The 16,704-nt window shown below is 37.2% G+C and overlaps 2 protein-coding genes and 1 pseudogene across 2 annotated transcripts; all 3 read right to left on the bottom strand.

Annotated features, from left to right (window-relative positions):
• Nucleotides 555-1,505, bottom strand: Or52e7b-ps1 (olfactory receptor family 52 subfamily E member 7B, pseudogene 1; annotated as a pseudogene).
• On the bottom strand, nucleotides 8,149-9,090 carry Or52e5 (olfactory receptor family 52 subfamily E member 5). Its single transcript, NM_001001031.1, is given in 1 exon segment — nucleotides 8,149-9,090. A coding segment is annotated over 1 exon segment (942 nt).
• Nucleotides 9,091-14,699: 5,609 nt separating this feature from the next.
• On the bottom strand, nucleotides 14,700-15,653 carry Or52e7 (olfactory receptor family 52 subfamily E member 7). The gene is given in 1 exon segment (NM_001000183.1): nucleotides 14,700-15,653. A coding segment is annotated over 1 exon segment (954 nt).
• Nucleotides 15,654-16,704: the final 1,051 nt, after the last annotated feature.

The raw sequence follows: 16,704 nt of genomic DNA, 5'->3' as shown, positions 1-16,704 counted from the left end.
TTGGTGATTAGATCCCAGCTATAATTTCTCTGCTCTATTTTCTTATCCATCATTATTTCTTATATATAATTGGCTAGATTCTCATTCATCTGATATCACCACTGCTGTTTTTGCCTTGTTTTGCCTCTCCTGGGATGTATATGCCTGTTTGACTCCCTTTGTACAGTATTGCTTCTGTGTGGTCTGAGAGCCTGTATCTTGTAGAAGTCTGAACTCTAAGCACATTTATAAAATGGAAATAAATCTTTCTCAGTTCTTTTATGCTAACTATACTTTTCATCATTGGTGACCACACAGGAGGTAAGAATGTGTTTTCCTTCTGTTGGGTGTAGAGCAGCCAGGAATTTGAAGGTAGAAGTATCCTCTCTTACTTGGCAAGAGTGACGATTTGGGCCTTTTGATTGCTTATTCCTCAGATAATAGTGCTGTTTTCTGATTCACTTTATATTATTTTTAGTTTGAATTTTTAGATTTTATGTCATTTACTTCTGTGAAGCCCCCCGTGCCAAATATTATAATCACTGTAAAATAGGCATCAGCTGTGCTCAATCCTTTTAAACAAAAAGACTCTTCAGCCTCTGCTGGATCTGCTAGGTTCTGATTCCTTAAATGATTGGGTTGAAGTCAGGGGGATAACTACTAAGAGATTAGCCAGGAGGATATGGATATACTGAGGGATGTTGTGACCAAAGCAATGAGTAAGAAAAGGGAAAAGAGCTGGGCCAAAGAAGGCTAAGATGACACAGATATGGAAGTTACACATATTAAGAGCCTTCAGGAGAGCATCTTGAGAGGGAAGATGGAAGACAGCATATAAGATCTGAGTGTAAGAAACTGTAATAAGAAGAACATCCAGGAACAAGATGGAAATATTCCCAAGACCAAAGTAGACATTGTCTCTGATGCTGGCACAGGCTAGTCATGCCATGCCCATGTGCTCACAGTAGGTATGTGGGATGATTCTGTGTCCACAGTAAGGCAGCCTCAGGAGGAGAAAAATGATGGGGAAAATCATACAGACTCCTTATAACCATGAGTGCAGAAATCACACAGATGAATCTGTTTTTGAGGATTTTGGTGTATCTGACAAGGTTGCAAATAACCACATAGCGATCAAAGCCCATAGCGAGGAGTACGATGCTCTCCATGTCTTTGAAAAAATGAATAAAAAAGACTTAAGCAACACAGCACTCAAAACACAGCTCCTACAGCCTTAACCAGAAGATGCTCAACATCTTGGGGATGGTATCAATAGAGAGACTTAAGCCAACCACAGACAACATGGCCAGAAAGTAGAACATGGGTTGGTGAAGGGTCCTGTCAGTCCATATAACAAACAAAATGATGAGGTTTCCAACAAGAGCAATCAGATACACGACACAGAAGGGAAAACCTAGCCAGAACTGTGTAGCTTCCGGCCCTGGAATCCCCAGCAACAAGAAAGAAAGAGGGTGGGCCTCAGTGACATTGCTGAGGACATTTTGTTGCAGGTTGATGCTGGGCATGGTTTAAAGGCAGTTGCCAGTTTCTATGGAGCAGTTCCTCCAGGCTTAATTGCGATCTATAAAAACTTAAAAAATTTTCAAAGTGTTGATACTAAAAGTGCATTTCCCCAACACCTTTGACTCTTTCCCTTTTCTTCGGCTCTGAGTAAATAATCCTATAAGGCTGTTCACCTACACAAAAAGTGTGAGAAGCTGAGCGGTCAGATGTGAATTGTGCTACTCTTAAAATTAATGTTGAGAGTAAGGAGGAATGCAAACTCCCCTCTTTTCAAGAGGTATATATGAGGAGGAAATAACAAAAACAGTTAAGTACTATAATAACAATAGGTACCATTAATTTGATATCTACAACTGAAAATCATTGCATCTGTCATTATTACCTATGTTGTATCATATAGTTATAATTAGCTGGCAAGCATTCTCCTGCATCTGGTTTCATGGAGAAGTGTTTTAGTAAGTTAAGCCACTTCCCACTATTTCTCATGCCATTAAACAGAGGGGTCAAGAATTCCAAATATTTGAAATTAAAGATGTTACATAGTCAAAGTCTGCCTTTGTAAATGTTTAAATACAAGCAGTACAAAGAGGAGGGGGAAGAAATGGGTGTGAAGAAGAAAAGATTATACACAATTTCCTCAAAGGAAAAACATGTGTATGATTTAGGTTACTATATTTTGAGTATTTTTAAATAAAACAATGATAAGTATAACAGTCTTTAGTGCTCCAAAATGAATGAATTTAAGAGTGGAAAAAGATAGTGGTGCCAAATTGAGAGTCTGCAAGCAGACCCCTCATATCTCACTGGATTTGGGTATTCAAAAGCAAATTAGCTATGGATAAGAATTTAAGATGAGTCAACAAAAGGAAATGGAGGCCCATAAACATCTTCCCCTTGTGAAGCTTCTTTATAAGAACCTGCTGACTTTTAGTTTAAAATACATAGCATCAAATCATGAAGCTAAAGGGCAGAGTTTTGGGTCACAGATCTCATGTCCACCTTCAGTTCTCATTTCTTCAGCCTCAACTCTCCCAAATTATCTTCAGCTCAAGAATGCACTAGATGGACTCATAAAAATCACTCAAAGCTATTAGATTCATGCATACAGTTCCATACAGGGAAAAGGTGCAGATTACAATTAGACACAGAACGACACGTTTAGGAAAGCCTATGAGGTGTACAAAAGTGAGGCATCCCTTATCCTTTCATAGAGCTGGAGTACACTATCCTGACCTTGTACGAAAGTTGCATGGAGACATATTACCATCTAAGGAAGTTTACTCAGGCATTTTTATTATGGCCTCATTCCATGAGCAGACTTCTTGCTTACTCCATGGCCAGTGTGGCATTATATTTGCTACTCTCCATGTTGACTGGTGCCACTTGTTCAAAATATTCTCCACACAGATATTGCACAATTTTCTTTATGTACATATATTTTATTAATTATTTGAAGAGTTCCTACAATGCATTTTGATGCTGTGGCCTGGCTGTACTCTATAGAATGACATGTTATTTTCAATTCTAACTTTCTACAAATACATGAAGATTACCTCCTTGAAGTCCAGAGTAATGAAGAACTGCACTCTGTACAAATTGAGGTTCTTTATTATAGGCTTGCAAACTTAGTTCCCAGAGCATGTGTTCTCATGTCTGTATCTGCATTTTTGACCTCATGTCTCATCTTCTCATCTTGTACTTAACTGTAAACTCCTACAATGAGCTTAAATTTAGCTTAATCCCTCTGAAATGTGAAGGTTGAAGAGAGGGCAAATAGCTAATAGATATTTTGTGTCTCTTCTCATGTGAAAGTATTGTGAAATCCCTTTAAATGTAAAGAGCTAAAATGTACTGCTCTGTCCTTTAACTATTGTGGCTCCTTTCTCAATGTATCACTTATTATGTCACCAAGACAACAGAAGATATTGGAAAACTAAATAAAATTACAGGATGTGTAGTGATATTAGACTATGAAGCAGAATCAGATCCTGATTCATTCTACTCTCAGCTGATTAAGCATAGGCAAGTTATATCATGTCCTGTGCTTCTGTTTCATGTAGATAAATGCACAGTAGTGTCTATATTTGAATGATAAGTCATTGTCTTTCTAATGCCTTCCAATGTCTTCCCCCTTAATCTTGATATACACTATTAATACATGACATTGTGTTCACTACTCTGATATAAGCCTTATGTATTTTCACCTATGAATAGATTTTTCTTTGGTTCTGTATTCTTTTCTAATTATACTTTTTATTCTTTGAAAGTTTCATTTATATTCTGAATCTTAATTTAATTCTCAATTCTAATCATATGTTGCAAAGACTTACCAAGATTCCTTTCTTTCTCAGTGAGCCATGCTACAGTTGTGTATTTAGTTTTAAAATAGATACCTGGGTTAAAAGAAGCCTTTACTATACCTGGGGAGATATTAACAATGAAAGAGAGAGAGAGAGAGAGAGAGAGAGAGAGAGAGAGAGAGAGAGAGAGAGAGAGAGAGTGTGTTAGAGGACAACTTGTAGGAGTTGATTTGCTCTTTCTAGGATGTAGATTCCATAGATAAGTTCAGCTCATGTGACTTGTTAACCCACTCATCTGTACCCACTGAACCATCTCCCTGGATCTGTAATAAATGTTCTCATATGAGTGCTTTCTGTGAATGTCTAAAAATATGCCTGATTAAGTCATGTGCAGCTGTGTAAACTAGAATAAATATTTTAAAAAATAAAAATAAATAAAATATAAAGAATTAGTACCTAAAATTTAAAAAATGGATAAAATATTTTAAGTTTTTTAATATTACATTTATTCTTCCAAAATAATCATGTTCCCATCATCCTTCCTTCCTTCCTTCCTTCCTTCCTTCCTTCCTTCCTTCCTTCCTTCCTCTCTTTCTTCCTTCCTTTCTTTCTTTCTTTCTTTCTTTCTTTCTTTCTTTCTTTCTTTCTTTCTTATTGGTAGACTGTATGTGAGATTTTGTTACTGAACATGATTTGATAAGGTATGGGAGAGCACTGTGGGAGTCACTTGTCCAGGAGACTACATTTGGACAGATATTTGACCCCACAGCCATCAGTGATGAGTTGTTACTCAGCTACCTTGTCTTCAAATTCATCTGCATTAAACTTAGTGATGCCCAATATCTCTGAGATATGTATCCCCTGTCAGCAAGATAACCCAAACTTGGTTCTAACAGGGCCTCAATCACATGTTGTTCTTTGGCTTGGTGCAGATGGACAGGTAACTTCGCCATTGTGAAGGTTGACTGCTGTCACCTGTGGTTTCCCAAAGGCACCACATTTACTTGTCTGTATCCTGTCATTCCTAGCATAAGACAACATTGTGTTTATACATACTTGCATGAACAATGTTTTTGTACCATGTGTAAAGGTTATCCCTGTGTTATTCAAATACTGATTTCTCTACCCTCATATCTTGTTTCAATCTGGATATGGTGTTGCAATATCAAGAATCTCCTGTCTCAAATTTGTGTAAATAATTCTTACCTGTAGATATGTAATTTTTTTCAACTCACTTTTAATAAGGTTTCAATCTCTCCTCTAGCCCAACACCCAGCAGAAGCAGTGAAAGAGAAAAGTTATTAGGATAAGGCGTGGTCCTGTTCAGCAATAGTTCTTTGAGGGCAAGCTTGATCTTCTTGGATAGCAGTTCAGTCCCATAGCAAAATCCAAATATGATTCAGCAGCTCCAGACACTCCTCTAAGCAGGCAGACACCAGGTTCAAACCAGCAGTTACAGTCCAGTCCTTTCAGCAAGGAGACATCTAACATGAACCAGCAGCTATAGTTCAATTTTAAGTAACTTCCAGGCTCACCAAGTGGCCTGAGGCAATGCTGCAATAGGAGCCTTCTTTCTGTTTCAAGTGTACATTCTGCAGCATACCTTCATAAGGACTCAATGTACTTATGAGTACAGGAGTACAAGGTACAAAGTTCTGCTCATGAGATCCTCTATCTGTTGTTTGTTCAGATCCTTGAATCCTTATGTATGATACAAGTCCTCCCCAAAGGGTATGTGAGTCTAGCTTAGATTTGGTATAGCCTCCACCTTGCCTTTTACCAATTTTCTAACCCAGGACTCTAATTTCCCCTCAAGATCTACTCCCATATGCCATTCTTACAACTTTCCCACATGTAAGCCTAGTTCTAGTCCCACTGATATCATGGAGGTGGGTTGATGTCTTCATTTTCCCATGAGATAGTACTTTCTAGCAGGCAGGAATAGTTCTGTACTCTGTTTCATAGAAAGGGACATTTATATTACAGTTCACACTCCTTCTATTCCCTGGAGAAATACAGTTTCCTTGCCATGAAGAAGTTGGAGAATCGGGAGTACAGTATATTTTTAAATTCTTGAGTATTCCTCTCAGGATTTTATATTCCGTGATTCCCGAAGTAGAGTTACTTATTGCCACCAAAGTCAGAGCTCATTTCTGCTTTTGACATATCTATTCATTGCTCTATCTTATTCCCCCCTCATTACATATTACTCCCATCTTATAGCCAGCTACAGACTTTTAGGTCATATATTTATCCATATATAAATCTAAACTTCAAATGAAATATGAAATAAAACAGGTGAAATTTGCTTTTCTTAATCTGTTTTAAATTTCTCCTAAGCTAATGATCTACTGGTCTGGGGGTGAAGCTAATTTGGTAGAAGTTTTTATTTTCAATGGGTAATGTTTAAGGCAGAGACCCATAACTATTCAAAGTACTGAAAAATTAGTGAGTGTAAGTACTTAGTATTGAAAGGAAGAGTATTGGCTCAGGAACCCCAACTCCATGTTCTCAGTGCAAATATTTATTTTCTCCAGGGGGACAGAAGGCAGAGAATAAGTAACAAAAAATAGGATGAGAGAGAAGGGAAGGGAACAAAGGAGCAGCGTATTTGTCCTGGCAAGACAAAAGTTTGCCTCTGTGTAAGGAGAAGACAGAGGTGGCACATAGGAAAATGACAGTTTATAAAGGTAAACTAGGAAACCCATGTTAGGATGAAGTGTTGAATTTTGATTGGGCAAGTTACTTAGATGAGCCAAAGGGGGCTTTTGATTGCTGGACTTCAATACTTTGAAAATTGAATCTTGTTAGCATTAGGAGGAGGAAATGATCAACAAAAGGCAATAGACCTTGGTTGCTAACTTTTGGAATGTAATATAAGGTTATTTTTAATTTCACTTTTTTAGAATCCAGTTATTACCAGCAGCCAGTCAGTCCTCCCGTAGTTCTTTATCCCATTCTTCGTCCCCTCTAAGAGGATGCCCACTCCCACACCTCCCAATTCTCTGAGGCCTCAAGTCTCTTGAGGGTTAGGTAATCTAATGGTTTTACAAGACAGAGAGAATGTGACAGATCAAGCCATTAAAAAAAACAACCCAGCAAGGATATCAGAGGAGCTACAGAAGTCGTACCTCTATCTGAAGTGCTATTGCCAATTCATAATTGCTTGGGAAGGGAAAGTCACTTTTATTTGGGGTGAAGCCATTGCTAGATTGCCCACATCCTAGAAGATGACACCTTATCATCAATATGGGAAGTATTAATTGGACTTAGTGGGTTAAGTTTGAAAAAGAATGGGAGGAAAATGAAGTTGGAAAGGAGACATGTTGGAGGGCAAGGGTAAAGGATGATTAGGTACATTGTACATATGCTTAAAATTTTTCAAAGAATAATCAAAAATTATGATTAAAAAGATAAATCTACATACACCAAGAAAGGTAGATATTATGTTAAGTATGCAAGATTCCCAATGTTTTAAAGTTCAATAGAATTCAAACATTTTCATGGTGTTTTTGAGTTCACAGCATCAAATTAATTTTTTGTTGTTTTTTTAAACATTTTGTGGGCAGGAATATTGAAGTTTTTCTAGGTTTTGTTTGTAGTTTTCTTTCTTTCCTTCTTTCTTTCTTTCTTTCTTTCTTTCTTTCTTTCTTTCTTTCTTCCTTCCTTCCTTCCTTCCTTCCTTCCTTCTTTCTTTATTTCTCTTATTTTTTTTTCTATGAGCCAGGAGCTCATTATGTAACCCAGATTGGTCTGCAACTTGGATTTCAAGTACACCTACTTTCAAAAACTGTTATTGTAGTTTTCAGCTCAAACTTCCAGAAAAGGCCAGACTTGAGGTTAAATGAATATGTGTTTTATGACATTTAGTTCCTCTTTTACCACGGTATTCTTGGTTTAGGTAATATTCCATGACATTTTTATCACTATAACTTTGGCTTTGACATGTGACTAGATAGAATCTTTTTGTGGGAGGATGCTACTCAAGGTAGTTAATGGACACTGACTTTTTCCAATCCTCTTTTCTCCCTCTAGTAATTTTATGCTGTCATGAGCTTAAAAAGGGTTTTGCTGTACCTCTTATAGGTTGGAATAGAGATAAGAGTTTGGAATCTTTATGTAACATCTTTTGATGGTGTGTACTAACTTATAAACCTTGGAGGGTTGTGTAATGGGATTGACTTTTATGGCAATAATGAGGGGAAGTAAGCAATTTGGTTTCCCAGATTTTATTGTTCACGTGCTCTCTCATGGAAATTTAACAGAATGTGTTTCTAATGTTTACATCTGACTAGACATCATTATTTTCTTATTAGACTGTTATGGAAGATCTTGGAACTAAATTTCAGTGCATCTTAGGGTTAAGCATTCTTACTACTCTCTCCCTTATCTGTTTAGTCCTGACTCCATAGATAACAGGGTTCAGGGCAGGAGGAACGACCACATACAGATTGGCTAGAAGTATGTGGATATAGTGAGGGATGTTGTGGCCAAAGCGGTGTGTCATGAATGAAAAGAGAGCTGGCAGGTAAAAGGCCAACATGACACTCACATGGGAGCCACATGTGCTAAGTGCCTTAAGCCGAGCATCCCAGGATGGAAGGCGGAAGACTGCTTGGAGAATCCGGATGTAGGAAAATCCAATCACAGATAGATCAATGTATCCCACTGAGAAAGCAACCAATCCATAGATAACATTGACCCTGATATTAGCACAAGCTAGCTTTGCCAAACCCATGTGTTCACAGTAGGTATGTGGGACAATTCGGACACCACAGAAAGGCAACCTAAAGATGAGAAATATAAATGGAGTGGCAAACACCAAAGTCCTGACTATGATGACTACACCCAGAATAGCTATCACCTTGTTGGTGAGGATCATGCTGTACCTCAGTGGGTTACATATAGCAATATAACGATCTATGGCCATAACTGTCAGCACCACAGATTCCAGGCCGGTGCATAGATGGATGGTATACATCTGAGTGATGCAGGCTCCAAATGCAATCTCCCCGAGATTGAACCAGAAAATGCCCAGCATCTTGGGGATGGTGGCTGTGGATAAACCCAAATCGGTGCATGCCAACATGGCCAGAAAGTAGAACATAGGTTGGTGGAGGCTGTGTTCAGTTTGGATCACAAATAAAATGATGGTGTTCCCCAAGACGGCTATTAGATATGCTGCAAAGAAGGGAAAGCCGATCCAAAGGTGCAAATCTTCCAGCCCTGGGATCCCTATCAGGAGGAAGGAGGAAGGGTGGAACTGTGTCTTGTTGGAATGAAGCATGTCAGTGTGAACTGATCACAGAGGTATTTCTTGCAGTTTTCTGGCTTCCACTGAGAGACCCTAGCTTCTTTCATAGTATGTTGTGCAATTCTTTCAGAAGCAGAGAACCCATTCCTTAATTCCATAATACTGCTATATCGACCTACAGAGGGAATAGAAGATATTTTAACTTTAAAAATTTGTCTCATATTTATAGAAAACCGTTTAAAAAACTTTCAAATTCTCAATAAACATGTACTTCCATCTCTTATCTCTTCAGTCTTTAAGGAAGGATTTTATACATTAATATAGCAACTATTTACTGATAATTATACTAGCTAATCAGAAGGTAACATACATAACCAGTATGGAGTGTCTCCCTCCATTTTTCCATTCCCATGTGTGTGTGATGATGCAAGTCATTGAGAGGAATTTCTTGCAAAGCAGAAGAGAAATTGTATGTGGGATTGGAGTAAAAAGGGGAGAAACTAGGTAGATAGTGGTTTGGAATTAAACTATGGAATGAAATTAAGGAATTTAGAGACAACTGGAGACTATTATACAATCTTATAAAGCAATGCTCCCTCTTAGAAATGTAAAATCTTGCTTTAATATTACAATCATTACAAAAGAGTACTAGATACTCACAAATTTATTTTAGACATTTTATGATTCATGGTCTTTTAAAGAAGGAGCAGTATGATGAACAGGTACTGGTTTCCACTGTGTTACTGCTCTGTCTAGTTTTTCAGATACAGTATATAGTGATGTTTAGTTACTGGCTAGCTGACTTCAAAAACTGAATTCATCTTTTGCCTTGTTTTCCGTTCTTAGTCATCACTTGTAACATGATGTGGTAATGTGTCTGAGCAAATTAGCCTATTACTTAACTATTAACCAGAGAGGGTGAGTTTTGTGCTAGACTCTGTGTCACAGGTAGTAGCTCCACATTGACTGGGCTGGTTGGGTCCAGACAGTGATGTGTCACAGCAGTGCTGTGAGTTGTGTTGTCTTGAGGTTCCTTTAAGTACAATGCATTCTAATTTGGTGGCTGTAATATCATCTTTAAAATCGCTTTGGAAACATGATGATATATCTCATTTTGATTGACATGTGCCCATATTGTATCCGATTTCCTTTATTAATGTACTATGGAATTATTTCTAACTATTTTATGATTTCTAGCTATTTTGTGATTTGCTCCCTCCTGCATTGAATTGTCCTAGCTTTTGCCTTCCTTTGGTTTTGATAATATCAAACTCAATATCAGTAGATTTACACCCACTGACCCTTATTAGATCTCTCTCTATTCATTCCTAGCCATTACCTCAGCATATAATGGGCCAAGTTCTTTTAATTTTACTTTTCACAGAAAAAAATAACATATTAGGTTTTTTTGGGGGGAAAAGAGATCTAGATGAGATTTAAGGAAATTTCTTTTTAAACTTCACACTGTACTTCTTATTATATGAATTGTACATTTTAAAATACCACCTCTGGAGTATTGTAGTTTCATTAAACTTTTAAACTAAGTTGATACATTTTAAAGTAAGTTTGAATTCACCACTAAAATTGCTTAGCCCCCTATTTTGGCCATCAAATTACTTTCTCCTGCCACCACGACTAATCGGTTATTTGGCCTCATCTAAAATGACAGATGGAAATGTATAAGAAGGAAAAGTTGCCAACTATGCCAGCTGACTTCTTGCCATGACTATTTCTCTAATGTATACAATATACTATTTTTTTATTTATATGCTCCTGCCTCCACACAAACTCCTGCATATACTGAAACTGCTTTGTTTTCTTGTCACTGTGGATATTGGTGTCTGATTTTGAGCGATGAATCTGAGTTATTGCCATACTGACACACCCCCACTCTGCCCCTTGATATCTATCAACAGAGTCCTGGCTGACTTGCTTGAGCTCAGTTAATGTTTGGAGACCTTATATCAGCATTACTGGAACTTACTAACTTACCTCTGACCAACATCTGAGTAGTCATTTGTGAAGAACTGGATGCCACAGACTACAACCTGTATGGGACCAAGTTCTAAGAACCAGAGCCAGGGAGTTAAAAGAAGCCCTCTAGTTCTCTGGGGAGTACCTCCTCCCACTGAGGACATAGATACAGCACAGAAAATTCCCACATCTCTGAGGGTAGATCTTTTTTCTGTCTCTGGGTAGCAATGATCAGTTGTCTGTCCATCACCAGGGAGCACTCTCCCCTGAACATGTCCCAGGAGGCTAGCTGCTCAGAGACATGATGGCTTCACACTAATACTGCAAATCTCACTGTGGTGATAGGTGATGCCACTTTTGGCAGAGAAGCAATAAAGGAGGAAAGAGCATGGCAGGAAACCCAGTATCTCCACTGGGTCATCTCTGAACCTTATATAATTAATAATTAGGAAAGAAAGATGATCCTTATTTATTTCCAAACCTGGATATAGACACAGATATATATATATATATCCAGGCAGCCAGACACACACACACACACACGCACGTAGATACATGTATATATATATATATATATATATATATATATATATATACACATACATAAAACTACATGTATTTTGTGAGTATTTGGTACCCTTAATTCTATATATTAATTAAAAAAACAAAAAGTTTACCTGGTCTTTTTTGGTTGTGATGTCGGTGCAATATGTATCTGAACTCTTGACACTTAACTGATGATACTGTTCAGAAAGGTTGTAGAGGCTTCAGAAGGTAGAGCCTTTCTGGAGGAAGTAAGCCATAGAGTGCAGGCCTTGAATTTTATAGTTAAAGCCTATTTCTGTTTGCTCTCTTCCTCCTGACTACTGAGACAATATGGCCAACCAGCTTCCAGTTCCTGTATCCCTGACTTTTCCTCCATAATGGACATATTTTTCTGGAAATACATATATATGTTCTAATTTGATAAGAAGAAATGGGTAAATGATGGCAAGGAGACACGCACAATGATTTATAGAGAAATAAGTTAATGGGATATGTGAAAATAATGCATATTTAGGAGGTTTATTCCCCATATATGCTCATGTGAGCATCTTAATTAACTCAACAAGTCACACACACACACGCACACACACACACACACACACACACACACACACACACACACACACACACACACCACATATACTTGCACAGGCATAAATGTGCACACAAATGCTTCCCCCACAAAGAACTGGAAATTGGAGGGGGATTGCTTCAGATGAATAAAGGTTTCAGTAGAAGAGGCAGGTGTCATGAAAGAGGGTTATGGAAATGAAGATGAGTAAAACTTATCACTTACATATGTGAAACTCATTTTGGATCGTTATGAGTTTTCTTGTGATAATGTATACTTGAAATACTTTATTTCTAATTTACTCTACATTTCAATGTATTTTTAAAAGGGGATCAGAAGAAAATCCTAGTCCTAAAATAAAATCATGAAGTTGAATTTTAGGGACATTTTTATCTCAAGTATTCAGTCATCAAGTGCATACAGTGACAGTTTCAAGGTAAAGAATATTGAAGCAGATAATATATGTACAATCAAATTGGTGACACAAACTTCAGTGTCTGCTAATTACCATGTTCATTACTTCTATTAATGTTTATTCTTATCCCTGAAGTTTGCTGCACTAATGACATAATTTGAAAATATTTATATATTAAGTTATTGAAAATAATTAGGAGTGTTATACAACTGGGTAAGGTGAAAGCTATGGCAACTTTTAAAATCAAGTTTGACTTTATTTTTGCTTGAACAATATTTTATTAAGATCTTTCTAGCAACTTGTTATTTGCATATTTTACTGCAAGTTGTGAAGATCAGGTTGTATAGCTTACCTACTTTGGCTGTTTCTTATATTTTTTCATACTGCAATACTTTATGATTTATCTACAAAATTATTTCTGCTATTGTCTCTTTTATTTTTTGAAATTTATGAATACCTGCTAAAAAGTTTTACACATTTCTCTGGTGAAAGTCATCGAGTTCAATACTCGGAACACAAACATGCTTTCTTGTTCTCTGTAGTATGACTAAATTGCACTTGACTGCCTAGTTCACATTATTGTGCCCTCATTACTTACATGGCCTTACCCAAATCTACTTCTATTACCACTGCAAGTTGTCTGTTTAACATCTCTGTGAAAGAAATATTACCAGCAAGAGACCTAGAACTTGATAGCTCTAATAGTAAGTTCTTCTTTCAGCAAATAAATTACTCTTTCTTAAAACTTGCTGTTGAATGACATATTCTGCCAAGTTTCAGTAGAAGATACAACATACCTTTAACACAGCCAAAGATCAGGATATGTGTGCACATTATACATATTATAAATATACACAATATAATATAAAATATAAACATACACATTACAATACTCACACATTTATATATACATTAAACACAATGTATATATAAATATAGATATTGTACTATATACATTATATATATTTTATATGTCTATCTGCAGCATACCAGTCACTAGAGAGTCTGATGCATAAAGGTTTTGGGAAAGCAGTCAGCCTGGGTTACACCATAAGGCCCTGATGTTCAATATTATTAAAATTAACTAATTTATTTAATTATGTTATTATATTTTATTATCATACTTAAATTTTATTATACATTCAAGTTTTGTTAGACCTTATCCTCCCATCCATTGAACAAATTATCTCTTATCAAATTTTTCAGGGCAATATTATTTTTATTTTTTTAAAACATCTGAGAAGAACTGATGTGTTTGGGATGAAATTAGGAGAGGGCTAGTGTGCATAGTCAGAAATCACACTGGAAAGTGTTCAGGCTGTGATTTGTCCATGATATAGTACATTTTGTAAGTGTTTTGAAGATCTGAAGAATAGAAGTTTTTGGTGTCAGGTTAGAAGGTTGGCTGTACATGTGTAAATTGTCTTCCTTGTGGTTCAGCTTTTTTAAAACCCTGTTATTAATTTTTTTGTTCATTTGTTTCATTGACAGCTGTCATAACCTATTAAATGTCTAATTTTGCCTTACATGCCTCACAGTTTCTATAATGAATATTATTCATAAGAGTTATTTGCTGAATTATTTGGTATTTAGATACCAGCTATAATTTTTCTGCCCTATTTTCTTATCCGACATTATTTCTTAGATATACTTGGCTGGCTTCTCATTCATCTGATATCACCACTGCTGTTTATGCCTTGTTTTGTCTCTCCTGGAATGTATTTGCCTGTTTGACACCCTTTTGTGCAGTATTGCTTCCGTGTGGTCTGAGAGCCTGTATCTTGCACAAGTCTGATTTCTAAGCTCATTTATATAATGGAAATAATCTGTCTCAGTTCTTTTATGCTAACTTTACTTTTCATCATTGATAACCATACAGGAGGCAGGAATGTGATTTCCCTCTGTTGGATGTAGAGCAGTCAGGAATTTGAAGATAGAAAGATCCTCTCTTACTTGGCAAGAGTGAAGATCTGAGCTTTTTGATTGTTTATTCCTCAGACAATAGTGCTGTTTTCTGATTCACTGTTATATTATTTTTATTTTGAATTTTTAGATTTTATGTCATTTACATCTGTAAAGCCTTCTGTATTATAGATATGATCACTGTAAGAAGGGCACCAGCTGTGTTCAATCTTTTTAAACAAAAAGACTCTTCACCCTCTGCTGGATCTGCTTGGTTCTGATTCCATAAATGACTGGGTTAAGGGCAGGAGGGATGACTACATAGAGGTTAGCCAGGAGGATATGGATATACTGAGGGATGTTGTGACCAAAGCGATGAGTAAGGAATGAGAAAAGAGCTGGGCCAAAGAAGGCTAAGATGACACAGATATGGGAGCTACACGTATTAAGAGCCTTCACGCGAGCATCTTGAGAGGGAAGATGGAAGACAGCATATAAGATCCGAGCATAAGAAACTATAATAAGAAGCACATCCAGGAACAAGATGGAAATATTCCCAAGACCAAAGTAGACATTGACTCTGATGCTGGCACAGGCTAGTCGTGCCACGCCCATATGCTCACAGTAGGTATGTGGGATGATTCTGTGTCCACAGTAAGGCAGCCTCAGGAGGAGAAAAATGATCGGGACAATCATACAGAGACTCCTTATAACCACGAGCGCAGCAATCACACCGATGACTCTGTTGGTGAGGATCGTGGTGTACCTGAGAGGGTTGCAAATAGCCACATAGCGATCAAAGCCCATAGCGAGGAGTATGATGCTCTCCATGACTGTGAAAAAATGGATAAAAAAGACTTGAGCAACACAGCACCCAAAGCACAGCTCCTGGAGCCTAAACCAGAAGATGCTCAACATCTTGGGGATGGTAGCAGTAGAGAGACTTAAGTCAACCACAGACAGCATGGCCAGAAAGTAGAACATGGGTTGGTGAAGGGTCCTGTCAGTCCATATAACAAACAAAATGATGATGTTTCCAACAAGAGCGATCAGATACACGACACTGAAGGGAAAACCCAGCCAGAACTGTGTAGCTTCCAGCCCTGGAATCCCCAGCAACAGGAAAGAAAGAGGGTGGGCCTCAGTGACATTGCTGAGGACATTTTGTTGCAGGTTGATGCTGGGCATGGTTTAAAGGCAGTTGCCAGCTTCTATGGGGCAGTTCTTCCAGGCTTAATTGCGATCTATAAAAATTTAAAGACTTTTCAAGCAAAGTGTTGTTATTAAAAATGCATTTTCCCCAACGCCTTTGACTCTTTCTCTTTTCTTCAGCTCTGAGTAAATAATCTTATAACACTGTTCACCTACACAAAAAGTGTGAGAAGCTGAGCGGTCAGATGTGAGCTGTGCTGCTCTTAAAATTAGTGTTGAGAGTAAGGAGGAATGTTATGTCTATTTCAAGAGCTATATATATGAGGAGGAGATAACAAAACTGATAAGTATCATAAGAACAATAGATATCATTAGTCTGATATCTACAACTGAATATCATTGCATCTGTCATTATTACCTATGTTGTATCATATAGTTATAATTAGCTGACAAGCATTCTCCTGCATCTGGTTTCATGGAGAAGTGTTTTAGTAAGTTAAGCCACTTCCCACTATTTCTCATGCCAATAAACAGAGGGGTTAAGATTTCTAAATATTTGAAATTAAAGATGTTACATAGTCTAAGTCTGTCTTTGTAAATGTTTTAATAGAAGCAGCACAAAGAGGAAGGGGAAGAAATGGGTGTGAAGAAGAAAAGATTATACACAATTTCCTCAAAGGAAAAACATGTGTATGATTTAGATTACTATATTTTGAGTATTTTTAAATAAAAAAATGATAAGTATAACAGTCTTTAGTGCTCCAAAATGAATGAATTAAAGAGTAAGAAAAAACAGTGGTGCCAAATTGAGAGTTCACAAGCAACACCCCCCCCATTTCTCATTGGATTTGGGTATTTAAAAGCAAAGTAGCTTTGGATAAGAGTTTAAGATGGGTCGGCAAAGGAAATGGAGGCCCATAAAACATCTTCCCCTTATAAAAGCTTCTTTATAAGAACCTGCTGACTTTTAGTTTAAAATACAAAACATCAAATCATGAAGCTAGAGGGCAGAGTTTTGGGTCACAGATCTCATGTCCACCTTCAGTTCTAATTTCTTCAGCCTCAACTCTCCCAAACTATCTTCAGC

The sequence above is a fragment of the Rattus norvegicus genome, chromosome 1 (assembly GCF_021556685.1).
Source record: "Rattus norvegicus strain SHRSP/BbbUtx chromosome 1, alternate assembly SHRSP_T2T, whole genome shotgun sequence".
Classification (NCBI taxonomy): domain Eukaryota; kingdom Metazoa; phylum Chordata; class Mammalia; order Rodentia; family Muridae; genus Rattus; species Rattus norvegicus.
The sequence above is the reverse complement of the archived record's forward strand: the minus strand, read 5'-3'. Positions and strand labels throughout refer to the sequence as shown.